The following is a 14,468-nucleotide window of genomic DNA, read 5'->3' on the forward strand; positions in this document are numbered from 1 at the left end:
CTTACAAGCCTTGGAATCTGTGAAACAGCGTCGCAATGGTTTGCTTTTTACCTAGAAAATGGGTCATATGAGGTAACATGGAGGGGATCTACATCTGCCCCACGCAGACTCTCTACTGGTGTCCCGCAGGGCTCAGTACTTGGTCCTCTTCTGTTCTCCCTCTATACCCGGTCTCTTGGTAAGGTCATATCATCGCATGGATTCTCATACCACTGTTATGCAGACGACACCCAACTTGTTCTCTCCTTTCCTCCCTCTCAGCATGTCTCAAACTGCTGTTCATCCCTGGCAATTCATGCCCCAGGCCAGGACCTTGTGATCTTCCTGGATATTAATCAGATCACAACTTCAACCACTACGCACAACTACATAGTAACTGTGGTTAATCAACTGTCCTTTTCTCCACACAAGGCCAACCTTGATCGCTCTCTTCTTTACAACATCAGAAGAATTCACCCATTTCTTTTTCACAGGCTACTCAGGTGCTTGTTTAGTCCCTTGTTATTTCAAGGCTGGACTACTGCAACTCACTCCTGGCAGGTCTGTCTCTGTTCCCTGTTCGTCCTCTGCACCAGAATACAGCAGCACGTCTCATTTTCAACCTTCCAAAGTTCTCCCAAACCCCCCACCCAAATCCTCTGGCTTCCTGTAGCTGCTGCACCAAATTCAAAACCCTGATGCTTGCTTACAAAGCTAAAAATGTCCCAGCACCCACTTACCTCTCTGCTCTAATCACACCTCGCCCTGCACCACGTTCCCTCCGATCCTTCAGCACTGCTCGCCTCATTCCACCATCTCTCAGGGATCGAGGGCGACTCATTCCACCATCTCTCAGGGATCGAGGGCGACCCTAACCCTAACCCTAACCCTAACCTAACCCGAGGTTAATTGACAAAGTCTCTTATGTCCTGCACACCTTGCACAACTTTATTAAGCTGTTTTTTCTCATCTGGTTTTGAGACATATAACTGTGTGTCGTCAGCATAACAATATAAACTAATACAGGTCGTAATTAAACGAGAGTATTAACACGGAGTTCCATTCTGGGAGCATGGTTCTAAGTCAGATTTGTTCTTAAGTCTGACAAAATAAACCTTATATGCCTTTGACACTAATATACAATGTAAAGCAGACCAATCCACTTGACTAAATCTCTATCCCCTTTCCCCACACTGCCATCATGTGGCCAAAAATCAACCGGACCTAAAGAAATAAATCTCAGACGTAAAATGTAAGAGTATTGTCTCTGCGCCTTTAGATCGCGAGGAAAATCCCCGACACCGTTTTGTCTCAGATCTGTTTTCCACTGTATTGGACTGTGAACTCTGTCTTGTCAACGATTTTCTAATAGAAGGATTATTCACCACCAGGACAGCTTTACAGGACAGACATTTTCTAGCATCGTGCTCCCAGACTGATTCATTGAAACCAGTGAGACAGACTTATTTTTCCTGCAAGATTTTGGCACATAACCACCTTTGAATAAAGAATTTTTACAGGGTTCTGCTATTGCTGGTCTGTTTATGTAAACATGTAGGTACATGATCTCGTCTATAAGTTGAGGTTACTAATATGGGGATTTCTGAAGTGGTTTTATTCAAACACACACTCCTGTTAGAAAATTATTATTTTTTGTCTGTTTCCAAGTTCAGATGGTGTTTAGTTTTAAAATGTCTCATTCATTTCTCTAAACTATTTTTAGTTTTTAACTAACGTATAAAATTAAAAACAAATAAAATATAACCGTGGAAGATTGCACACATAAAAAAGGAAAAGACAAAACACATTTAATTTCTACTAGTGTTAGTATGTGTTCTTGGTGGTTAAAGTTTGTAGAAACAGTTAAAAGGTTAAATCTAATAATAATCTGCTCATCTTTAATGTAATCAGTGATATTATTATTATTATGATTTGAGGTTGAAGCCCACGTCCATGTCTGTGTGTCTCTCTGTACAGCAGAACTCTCTGTCTAACTTATTAATACAAAGAAATCCCATTCTGTAAGGTTGAGTATCTTACGCCTTGTTTACACTAAGTTGTCCTTCTTTGGTGCTCAGACAAATACACTCCCTGTTCGGTAATCGGAGAGTGAATCACAGATGAGAAATGGAAAAAGTAGATCAAAGGATAAAGATGAAGTTTTGTCTTAAAACCACTCCAGCGTGTTAAAATTCACTTATACCACTTCAGCGCTGTTATTTCAGCCAAAGTGAAAATATGAACTAATCCCAGTCAAAATATTCACTTTATCTTTTCTAATTAATATCTATTGGTGCAGGTGTTTGTTTACATTGAGACAGTAGCGCATTAGTAGATTATTTTACAGTAGAGTATTAAATCCCACACATAACTGTTCATAACATCACTTTTACTCCACATTTAGATTCACTGATAGTGCAGATTAAACTTCAGACAGAGATCTAAGTACATGTAGTCCCTGACTTACGAACAGGTTCCATTCCAAGAGCATGTTCGTAAGTGAGACAAAGTGAGTCTTGTACACGTTTGACACAAATAAACACCGTGTACCAAAAAAATTGACATTTGAAATATGAATATCTGAGTAACTACAGGTCATAGGCAAATAAAATTAAATCAGTTTCATGTTAAAAAATAAAATATTAAACAAAATTTTAAAAACACATTTAAACAAAGTTTTTATAACTGATTTCACAAAGGTTCAGTAAGTGCATCGCCTCCAACGCGACACACGTCCACTCAGTGGTCCAGTACCGACACTTTCGGCGAGTCTCTCGTGTGCTCAACCGTAGCTCAGGGATTTTCTTCCCCTTAAACGTCAACATTTAGCTTTACAGAGCTTGTTGACTTTGATATTGGTACGAGACGTGACCTCAACACTGAAAACAAGGCACTTCATCCATCTTCAGGTTTCTGTTGCATAGCAAAATAGAATTCAATGTAAAACATTAAACTTAGTGAGGTCTTAATCATCTTGTTAAAATTTGAGATAATTTGAGTGAGAATCGCACGACAACCCGTATATATATATATATATATATATATATATATATATAAATAACAAAAAGCCTTCATGTGGATAGTTTACCCATATTCTCATGTCAGCAGCTGAAGGCCTTAAACACGGAGCTCCTGCCTGCGTTTGGTTCATCAGGATGTTTATTCAATTTCAGACACAAATCACAGTCGACTTCATTAACCAGCTTAAGTGGAGAGTTTAGAAAAGAAACGCATGGAGATCTACACAGCTGAGAGATTTCAGTGTGATCATCAACCTGCTCTGTGTGTGTGTGTGTGTGTGTGTGTGTGTGTGTGTGTGTGTGTGTGTGTGTGTGCGCGAGAGAGAGAGAGAGAGAGAGAGAGAGAGAGAGAGAGATCTTTGGTGCTCTGATGGTGATGAAAAACCCTTCATGTTTGGAAATCATGTTTTTATATTAACATTTAAACCGTAATTCCTGTAAAGCTGCTTTGCAACAACCACTGACCGAAAAACTCTTTATAAATAAAACTGAAATATCTCACTGCGCTAAGCAGATATTTCACATCACAGGAAACTTCTCACACACACACACTTTAAAGTGGTTTCCATGTGCAGGTGAATGACTCACGGGTATTTATAGTGATGAGACAGGTGACAGACAGGTCTGATCATTTCACTTCCTAACGAATATTTTATCAGCAGGTAAGTTTCAGAGGTTTGGACGGATTTAGTTTATAAGCGGAGAATAAAAAAAAAATATATATATATATATATATACACACATACACTGCAGTGTTTCAGGGAAGACAAACAAACCGCCTGTGAACTCGCACGCACACACACTTGCGCGCACACACACACACTAAAGCTGTCTCACACCTCTCTGACTTCAGTTGCTTCTGCGCTCTGTGTGTGAGAGTGAGACGAGGTTAAGAAGGCGAGGAACAAACGATCACTCGGCGTTGGGTTTCTATGCGAATATCATGAGTCACTTTTATTAAAAGCATCATTACTACAGTTGGCAGCCATTTACAGTTCATCATACATGATGTTTCAAAAAAAAGAGAAAAAAATATGAAGAGACACAAAAGATAAAGGGAAAACAATAACATTTACAACATTTATGTCTGTAAACTTCAAGGCTAAGTTTAGAATTGAGGTAATGCTGTTCATCTTGGTGGCTAAAGTAACAAAAAGTCCATTCAAATAGATAAAGGTACCTGATTTCATCCTTACACCAGTGCATCAACGTGGAGATCGTTATGAGACAATTCGACCGCAATAAGTCATGACACGTCCGTTTTCTGAAACACCACCCCCCCCCTCTCTCTCACACACACACACACACTCACTCACTTCCCCCCCCCCCCCCCCCCACACACACACACTGTGGTAAAGTGGAACATTCAGGAGCTGCCTTCGGTTATTGCTGTCTCCACAGGCCGAGCGTCTCCTCACCCGTATAGATTGTCAGTGTGAGAGACTTGAACAGTCCGAGTGTTCGCTATGATATGTGAGAACTTCATCCCTCAGCAGAACAGTACGAAAAAAACTAAATCCTCATTTCAATCACTTTTCAACTCCATTTTCAGCAGCTCGAGTCGCTCGTCTTAATGCTGTTTAAAAACGCTACGCTGCTGAACCTTCTTCCTTGAGATGCTCCTCACTCACCGTTTACAACATCGACAGCAGAGAGAGAGAGAGAGAGAGAGAGAGAGAGAGAGAGAGAATAAACACACTGAACAGAAAGAAGCAGCACAGCACTATCAGAACTTCCTCAGTCCTAACGACAGGATTCGGGATGTTTCAGTCATCACCTCTCTAAAGCGCGACACCACAGGCAACACACACACACACCCAATACCGCCTCATTGTGTGTGTGTGTGTGTGTGTGTGTGTGGAGTCCTGCAGAGACATCATCGTTGTGTTCCCTCATTATGATTTTGTTTACCTGTCAACAAAACTAAACCAAAATTACATAAAAGTTCTGTGTTTGAGAAATCAGTAGAGTTTTTCTTTAAAAGCCCTCAGTGTAAAAGGCAGGAAGTCAGTCAGGTGGTTTCGGCTCTTCAGTCACTCTTATCCTCCTCATCTTCTCCAACCTCCTCCTCCTCCTCCTCATCCTCCTCCCCCTCCTCATCCTCCTCCTCCGCCTCCATGGAGTCCAGTTCCTCACCCGCTCCGGTCAGATCCTCGGTTTTGTCCTCGCCCTCCTCGGAGTCGCTGTTCTCCAGAGCACTGCTGGGGTTCCCCGCGTCCGGGTTCTGCACAGTCTCCTTGTCCGCCTCCTTCTCTTCTCCGGCGCCTCCTAAAGCGCCGCTCATGGCGTTCTGGAGCTCGGTGAGAGCCGCGGGAGAGAAGCCGGGCAGCCCCAAACCGCCCAAGCCAGGGGGCAGGAACATGGAGGGGTAGAAGAGTCCCGGAGCCATGGTGGAGAGCAGGAACGGGTTGAACGCCAGATGATTGGCAGAAAGATTAGACGCTGCGGTGGCGGCGGCAGCTGCGGCCGCTACGTTGGCGTCACTCGACTCGGCCTCGACTGGTTTCTCCGCCTCCTCCTTCTTCTCCTCACTTTCTTCCTTGGCTTCTCCATCTTTCTTGGTCTCCTCAGACTCTGAACTGGCGGTGGCATTTGCATTCGGGGTTAAGTTAGCAGCAGCGGCGGCGGCCGCCACGTTGCCCCCAAATAGCCCTCCAAGGCCAAAGACGTTAGGCAGGGCCCCCATGGCGGGAAGCATGAGGGGCAGCATGGTGGCGGCGTTCTTGTTATCTGCAGCTCCTGCAGCCAGAGAAGGAGATAAGCCCATGAGGAGCTGAAGGTTCTGCAGGTTCTGTAGGTTCTGCAGGCTACTTAGGTCCATTCCCCCAAACAGGCCGTTCAGCAGGAAGGGGTTCACCCCCGAGGTAGAGGCTGCAGAAGCTACAGAGAGAGAGGCCTGAGCGGCGGCCGCTTTAGCGATCTCCGATTTAGGTCTTCGTCCCCGGCGCCGGACACCCTCCTCTCGGACCACCGGACCGGTCAGGAGACGATCGAACATGGACTCGGGCAGGAAACCCTAAGGAACCCAACACACTTAATTTAATTATTCAGGATAAAGAAATAAACAAAGAATGATGTCACTGCTGGAGCTGCAGAGAAAAGTCTAAAGATAATCAGCAGGAACTCACAGACTGTTTGACGATGTCGGTCCAGTCTGGAGCGACGGCGAACTCTGGATTCTCAGACAGCCATCGGGGCAGATCCTTCATCGGAGGAGCCATAGCGCCCCCCATCTGCAGCACAACACAACAAGGGTTACACACGAGAACCAGGCAAGCACACATCTAGGACTATAACCGAGACCGCACACAGTGAGCAAGACCGTGCGAGTGTGTGTGAGAAGTTCTTGCCTTTCGGCCGTTCCTCTTGTTGACCACTGGCACCCTCTCCTCCCCCGTCAGTGTGTTGATGTCGATCTTGTTTGGGTTTCGACAGCGATGTCTCTTCTGCTTGGGTTTCCCCAACTGTGAGAGGAGAAGCTCCTCGCTCTTCTGCAAACAACACACAACACCGTGAGAGAACATTCTAACGACCCTGAGTCTGCACAATCAGCTCCAGAACCGCACACTCGAACATGTCTGTCCTCTTCAACACAGTGAGGAGGGACTCCTAATTGGCGTCCTGTCCGTTTAACACCTCAGAGCCACACACACTCTAAAAGCAGCGCGACGTTTCTCTTTATCAGAGGCGTCTCTGTAATCAGATCAAACACTCACTGGTATGTATCCAGGCACGTCCATGGTGTAGGTGGGGTGCTGTCTAAGCCACTCCTGTAGGTCCTTAGTGCTCGCCCCATCCTCCCCTTCCTCTTTCTGTGCAGGAACCGGAATGCGTCTCGGTGCCCGAGCTGGCACCTGTGTCCCGTCTGCAAAACCTTTGGTCCCGTTTGAATCGTCCTGCAGCGAACAAGAAAAAAAAAATAGTCAAGTTACAAACCAGTACCTTAGGATGTTCGGCTCCAGTCTAATCACAGTTAGATAACTCTGTGCGCACACACACACCAGTACAGCAGGGAAGGCAAAACCTGCGTTCTAGATCTTCACTAGTTCACATTAGGATTATTACTAAACTGAAACACGTCCTATTTTAGAAGAAAGCATTTTACCTTGTTGAGCTGCGAACCCTTATTGCCCATGAAGAGCAGCTCGAGGCCCTCAACGTTTTTCCTGCGTCCTCTCCTCCTCCGTGTGGGAATTTCAGCCTCCAGCACGGCTCCGTTGGCCCTGGAGGCCCCGGCCGCCTGCAGCAGCTCCATCGGGGAAGCCACGGAGCCGGGGAACACCGAGGAGGAAGAGGAGGCAGAGGAGGAAGGAGCCAGACCATGAAGAGTTTTGGTGAGGTCCATAGCTCGAGCCTGACCCTCTGCAGCGTGAGACTCACGGAGCTGCGCGACCATCTCCATCAGATTACGCCTCTTAGCGGCTCGCTCAGCCTCGATCTCCACCTTCCTCCTCCTGCGTCTCCGCTGACGAGGAACAGACAGACTCAGAGCCTCGTCCTGTAAACACACACACGTCGTGATGAGCGGATCTCAAACACAATGGACGTTCAATCAGCAGAACCAAAGGGAGTTCAAGTTTAAGTCTGAGAAACTCGAGACTCTCCTGTCAGTTTAAATCACATTTACACCTCACTAAGCGCTCGAAGACGCTTCATTTTATACACAATTAGGAAACGTCCTGCCTGATCTACACGGCACAGCCGAGACCTGGGGTCTGTTCAAAATGTAGCAGAGGAATATAAAGTGTTTATCCAGTTCCATTGTATTAGTAAAGTCAGGGGTTAATATGGACTGCAACGTCTGGAACAGTGTCCAGGTGCCTTCAATAAATAAATAATCAGATTGGCAGTCAAAGGTTTTTCTGGATCTTTGGTTCACATTTATTTTAAGCAAACTGTTAAATTAACTGCATGTGTGCTGGCGCTCCTTCACAATCATACCATTGACACACTCGCTCAACAGATCAGAGCGCAACATACGGGATTACATTACTCTGACTCTCTGTCTCAAAACTCTACCAGTGCAGGCTTGTCTAGAAGCTTGCAGCACACACACACAAACACACACACCTCCATACTGGGGTGTAGAGTTCTTCGACCTGTCAAAGCCGACTTTAAACCCAGAGTTCATCAGATTTGTGTGTTTAAATTTGCCTATTGAGCATGAGAGAGGAAGAACTCTCAAAACATGAAGAAACCTTGAGAGGAACCAGACATGAGAGAGAGAGAGAACCCATCCTCACGTGTGTATAAGTGCAGCTGTGGCGCGTCAGAGCTCATTATTAAGTCTTTAGCTTGATGTGCTTCAGGTGATCAAAGATCAGAATCCATTAGACTCATTTTAATACTTTTACAAAAAATAACACTACAGGGTTAAAGAACAGAATTCTGGGTAATGGAGAACACACCAAGACTGCACGTACGGGGTGGATAACTGCGTGTGCGCATGTGTGTGTGTCTTGCCTTATTGATCTGGGGTGACATGGTGATGTCATCACTCCCGCTGTAGCTGCTCTGATTCATCACAGAGAACTCTCCCATGCTCCTCCTGGGCAAAGGGCTGTCCGTTGCCATGGCAGCATATCCAGGCAACAGGCCAGGCAGGTCGAAGTACTGCCTCCTATTGGACGGCCACTTGCCCTTGATGATCGCCTCACAGATGTTGTCCATCCGATTGATCATTACCCGGTCCTGTAACACAAACACCCAACACAGACGCGTAAGAGAGAGTGTGTGAGTGTGTGTGTACACATCTTCAATTAAATGATGAGAGCAGAATGGGAAACCTGATCCAGTCCCTCAAAGTGTATTTCTTTACCTTTGGCCAGAAGGAAAACGCAGCTCGCTCTCCAAATGAATGAGACACCGAGGGCTCGACGTCGTCCAGGCCGAAGTAATCCCGCGTCTCATCTCGCGCCGTGCTCATGGAGGCGTTGCTCTCTTCGTCAAAGTTCTTCCTGTCTGAGGACACGCCCACTAACGGAGACAGATCATCATAACTGAATACATCTCATACATATCCGAATCTGATCTCCCCTTATTGAAGACACCGGTGTAAAATAAATCACATTTTATCTTGTTTTATTTTATCATACTATTTATTTGTACTATACATTAAACCCAGAGATAAAGAAGAAACGTTAATTCTGTAAATCAGAATAAACTAATTTACTGACGCAGCTGCTGTTAAAGATCAGCAGTGTTTACCTTCAGCCTGTGATGATTTCTCAGATTTATCATCTTCATCCATCTTCTCCTCCTCTTCCTCCTCAGTATTGGGTTTACAGCTCTCCGTCAGGTTTTCCGGCTCCTCCGTGCTCACATCTTTGCTAACAGGAACAGGAAGTGCGGGCGTGTCCTCGGACTCCGCGACCTTCTCCTCTTCGTCCGTTTGAGGAATGCCCTGACTTTCTTCGCTCTTCACTTCCGGCCCGTCTTTTTTCTCCATTTTCTCCTCTTTCAGATTCTTCTCTTCCTCCTCAGTCTTCACTTGCTGTTTGGGTGAGACAGCCTCTGGTTTCTCCTCCTTCACGTCCTCAGTGTCCACCTTCTCTGCAGTGTCGTCTTTGAGCTCGTCCTTCAGGTCCTCGTCTTTGATCAGATCCACGGCGGCGAGCGGGTTGGAGGTCAGGCCCGGGTCGGATCCTCGGCTCTGGAGGAACTTGCGCTGGGCCTGCAGGAAGCCGAGCTCCGGGTCGTTCTGGATGTGGTAGTCTGTGCGACTCACCCCGTGCTTGGCGGCTCCCTGGAGAAGGTCCCGGTCGTGTTTTCCCGCTTCCCACCAGGCCGGGAGGTCGGGGCTCGGCTGGCACAGGCGCAGTCTCTCCTCCAGCTGTGGGTGGGGCAGGACCTGCTCCCGGATCCGCCGCAGTAACTCAATACGGTAGAGAGTGCGGGAGGCTCGCTCCTCTGTGATCGGGTCGATGATCAGCGTGGGGTCGGCCAACTCTACTGGGAAACAGGAAGACATGAGTCTCCACAGTCAGCATCACACTCTCTAAAACAGGAGCTAAAGGGAACTTAGAATAAAGGAAAGAAAATTTAAAAAACAATAAAAGAAAAAAAAAAAAACATTTAGCCTTTTGGATAAACGTCTAAATAGTGATTAAATAGTCTGCAGAATGATGGTGTGTCTGGGTCTCTGGGACAGCTGATCATGTGACATCACTTTTACTCAACATTAGTAACTGGAGTTTAATGACAATAATAATAATAATAATTTAGATGAAGCTGAGAATGAAAAAAAAAAAAAAAAAAAAACAGGCATGAAACAGCTAGTACAGAGTTTCAGGAACTTTAACCCAGACTCAGGTGGTCACGAGTTCAGATCGTCACTCGTTCATGCCCTTTAGCTGAGTGACTGCTGACCAGGTTTCAGAATCAAGAGAGAGTCTGATCTCACAGTTAAATAAAAACAAAAAATCAGTGATTATACTCATTCAAAAATCTTTAGTTTGTGTAATAATTTGTTGAGAAAAGAGGGCAAGTCGTACCCGAGTCTTTGACCTGCATCCGACACACACGCTTGCACATGGCCACGAAGGCGTAGTAATATTTCTCCAGGCTCTCATCCGTCTTCTTATCGAGACGAGCGAAGGCCCGGAACTGCGCCCAGTCGAAACACTGCCTCTGGACATCATACACCACTCCGAATGTAGAAATCACACGGTAGAAATCCGCCTCCTCACGCCTCGTCCATCTGGGGCACGTGGGAAGGGGCAGAGAGAGAGAGAGAGAGAGAGAGAGAGGTCACACACACAGACAGTGAAGAACTCGGAAGAGAACTAAAGAGCAGGATTAGATGTTTCTACACACTCCTAGTTCAATTTAAAAGACCTCACCTCTGACGTCTCTCCCTAGAGAAGGCGGCTCCGTCGGCCAACAGGGGGGCGCCGTCGTGCAGGAACGGAGCAAACGAAGCTCCTTCAACCAGATACGTCGCTGCAGCCACGCTACTGGGCTCCAGACTATAAGCCCCGCCCTCGGTCGCCATGGTGAGGAGGTGCTCGTCACGGTGCCACCGGCGTCTGCGTCTGTCCGGTTTAATTAGTGCCTCCTGCCTCTTGTGGCAGCGCTGGTGCGCGGTGATGAGGCGACGCAGGCGGGCGGTGAGAGCCGAAGCTGCAGGCCAGTACAGGTTCCCGGCTTTACCCCCGTTCTCACTCGCCTTAGGAACTGGAAGGTACAGACACACGGAGACGACGTTACAGTACGGGTCACAGACTCAGAGTTAAAAAGCTGTGATGGGGATCGACTGTAGGGTAACGTTAACGCGGTAACCGCTATAGCTAAGCTTTGTTTTCTTAAATCTCCTGTTTAACACCGAACACAGAGCAGTGCAGCTCCTTCTCCTCTTCATTTCCATACCGGACCTGCTCTCTGCTCCTGCTTTGCAAGACCAAACATCTACAATTTACATAAAAGTAACCCTTTGGTCTCCGTGGAATCGTGATGCTGGATGCTAACAGCAGTGAGAACACACACCCACCTTCAACATGTTCCACTTCCATCACCTCCTCTTTATCATCCAGAGGGGAGTTAGTGAAATCCTGAAACACATTTCATTTAGGTTAGTAAACTTCTCAGAAACACACACACACACACACACAGACTATGGAGCAGAATGAGTTTAAACTCACATCCAGATCATCTTTAAAGGGCATACGCAGTGGCTTATACTCAGGGTCTTCATCCTCACTGAGAGAGAGAGAGAGAGAGAGAGAAAGAGAGAGAGAGGGAGTCGTTTAAAGCAGCTCCGCCTACAACCACGACACATTTCTTTATTTTAAATAAACTAATAAAACATCGAAAATATATTAGTTTTATAGATCACAATGCAGAGAGAAAAAGCCAGAGACGTTCAGACAGACAGAAAGAAAGAGAGAGACAGACAGACAGACAGGTGTCTCTCTTGCTGTGTGAGAGATTGGGGTCCAGCATTACCCATCTGCCACCATGTCCGCTCCCCTCTGCTCGGCGGCGATGGCTTTGGCATCCGGCATTCCCACTCGCTCCAAAAAACACAGCGCCGGGTCGGCTCGCATAGAGTTATACTTCTCATAACCTGCAGCACAACACACACACACCACCTGCATCAGCACATCTCTCACACACAGCTACCGCTAACAGATCGTACAGAGCAGTGCATGCTTATTACTTTATTAAACACAAGTGTGAGACTGAACACACACACACACACAGTAAAAGTGCAGACAAGATCAGTCAAAGTACAAAAGAAAAAAACATCAGTAAAATAGTCATGAGTGTGTTCACTTCAGACAACGTTAGAGACACACACACTCAGTGCTTTACAGTGTAGGTGATTAAGGTTTTAAAGATTAAAGGAAGATTATACTCTGATTAAGAGGTGTGTGCGCGTGTGTGTGTGCGCGAGTATAGTGTTTAAATACTGCAGTAAACCCGAACGCTTTTAAAGCAAACAACGCGACGCTCTGTAAAAGAAAAGACCTCCTGAAGGACGAACTGTAATCTCTCTCACACACACAGAGAGAGAGAGAGGGAGAGAGAGGGAGAGAGAGAGAGAGAGAGAGAGAGAGAGAGAGAGAGAGGAGTTGAGAGCGAAACACACTGGCACTGAAGCAGACAGACAGAGGAGGCTCCCGGAGACGGGGGCGGTGCTGGAGTAAGTCGGAGGCCTCGCGCTCAGCGGGACACGAGGAGGACACACTCGGGGGCGAGTGCAGAGAGCGTCCATGCGGAAAACATGCGAAGCGGCAGATCGCTGTGTGTGTGGTGGCGGTTGGGGGGCGTGGGGGGTGACAGAGAACCGCTTCACCCGAGAGCTTCCCCCCTTCAGTCCCAGCCCCGCCCACTGCCCCGCCCCAACATCACAATTCAATTAGGATTTATGTGGTGACACGCCAGCTCCTAACCGCCGCTGCAGAAGACACGCTCAGCCAAACTGTAATCACCGGCATCTTTTTATAGCCTCTCATCCCTCCCACCTGTCTCTCTCTCTCTGCCTGTCTCTCTCTCTCACACTCAGAGTCTAACTGCCCCCCCAAGACCCCAGGGACCCTTCTGCTGAAGTGAGATTATGATTAAGAACAGGCCATTCACTCTGTGTGTGTGTGTGTGTGTGTGTGTGTGTAGTCCAGTGGCGTTAACGAGGCAGGACTCATGGGAGAAAGACGGAGCTTAACAGCGAGAGACAGACAGAGGGTGAGGGTGAGACAGGGCGGTGTTTCCTCGGGGAGACGCCTCTTATTTAGATGAATGGTGTGAGTGAGAGGAGCCGGGGGGCGCTACTGAATAAAAAGGTGTTTATTACAGTGTTTATTAGCGTTAGCGGCGCACTGAGGATTCACCACACTGTCCGTCTGACGCGGCTCACTCCATCACGCTTTATCCTCTTTAGCAGACAGGACGAGCCGCGCGCGGAGCAGAACGACACCGAGTCACTGACCTGCAGCCTCAACACTACTGACTAATCAGGTGTTAATTAATCACTAATTACATGTTAATAAACTCAATGGTCATTTTAAAGACACCAAAGGCATTATGGTCCTGCCTGCATGTGCGTGTGTGTGTGTGTGTGTGTGTGTGTGTGTGTGTGTGTGTGTGTGTGTGCGCGCGACAGAGACGCATTATAAATCAGTTCCCTGAGTGGATTATGACGGGTCACACTGCGCACAGCCCATTACAGCTCATCTGACCTCCAACACCGTCCCCATGGGAACACCAATCAGAAAGCGAAGAGGGGGCGGGGCTTACCGTGTTTAAACACACCAATGAGGAGACATTTATCAGCCTCCACATCCCACCAATCAGTGGGGACTTCAGCATGGAGCGGCTGCGGGATCCAGATATCCAGCTCACTACACACACACACACACACACACACACACACACACACACACACACACACACGAGAGAGAGGAAATTAAATTTAAACAAAAACATTCATGTAATAAACAGTGGAATTAAAAAGGTCCACACAAACAGGAAGTAGAACTAAGGAAAGGAAAACACAGGAAGTGGGATTAAACAAAGCAGTGAAAGCAAACAGGAAGCAGGTTTTAAAAATCAAGAAAGACAAACAGGAAGTGTGGTGAAGAGGAGCAGTGAGTAATTTGATAAACACTAATGTGTTTCAGCATCTGGAAGAAAACCAGGTCATAAACGCCCCGCCCCTCATTTAACCCTCGAATCCTAGACTCACTGTCCACAGCCAAATGATCCCCCCCCCCCCGCGTCACCCCCCCCCCCCACACACACACACACACACAGAGCAGTTACTCGTACAAGCTTTACTAATGTCTGATCCTCATGAACACAAACCAGATCTCGATTCTTTTGTACTGTTTGTTAATTTCTTACAAGGTTACTCCGCCTCCTGAACATTATTCGAGTTATATATATTAAATATAAAGCCTGTACATTACTAAAATTAATCCTCTTTCCATTTTTTATCAGTGATGCCCCGCCCCTTTAGTGGTGAGCTACAGG

General features: G+C 46.8%; 1 protein-coding gene across 2 annotated transcripts in view; it reads right to left on the reverse strand.

Moving 5' to 3' along the window:
- Positions 1-3,921: 3,921 nt before the first annotated feature.
- Positions 3,922-14,468, reverse strand: part of chd7 (chromodomain helicase DNA binding protein 7) — a 44,607-nt gene continuing 34,060 nt past the window's right edge. The window contains exons 25-38 of one of the 2 annotated variants that reach the window (XM_053506839.1): positions 13,734-13,837; positions 11,943-12,063; positions 11,639-11,696; positions 11,488-11,548; positions 10,841-11,174; positions 10,493-10,698; positions 9,207-9,950; positions 8,818-8,975; positions 8,463-8,690; positions 7,105-7,497; positions 6,716-6,895; positions 6,350-6,490; positions 6,128-6,232; positions 3,922-6,015 (exon numbers count right to left, since the gene is read on the reverse strand). In XM_053506839.1, coding sequence (XP_053362814.1) covers positions 5,029-6,015; positions 6,128-6,232; positions 6,350-6,490; positions 6,716-6,895; positions 7,105-7,497; positions 8,463-8,690; positions 8,818-8,975; positions 9,207-9,950; positions 10,493-10,698; positions 10,841-11,174; positions 11,488-11,548; positions 11,639-11,696; positions 11,943-12,063; positions 13,734-13,837 — 3,820 coding nt within the window. In that variant the 3' untranslated portion in view covers positions 3,922-5,028. The remainder of the gene's footprint in view (positions 6,016-6,127; positions 6,233-6,349; positions 6,491-6,715; positions 6,896-7,104; positions 7,498-8,462; positions 8,691-8,817; positions 8,976-9,206; positions 9,951-10,492; positions 10,699-10,840; positions 11,175-11,487; positions 11,549-11,638; positions 11,697-11,942; positions 12,064-13,733; positions 13,838-14,468) is intronic. The other variant, XM_053506840.1, reaches the window with a different exon arrangement.

This window comes from Clarias gariepinus, chromosome 11, assembly GCF_024256425.1.
Source record: "Clarias gariepinus isolate MV-2021 ecotype Netherlands chromosome 11, CGAR_prim_01v2, whole genome shotgun sequence".
In the NCBI taxonomy this organism is placed as follows: Eukaryota; Metazoa; Chordata; class Actinopteri; order Siluriformes; family Clariidae; genus Clarias; species Clarias gariepinus.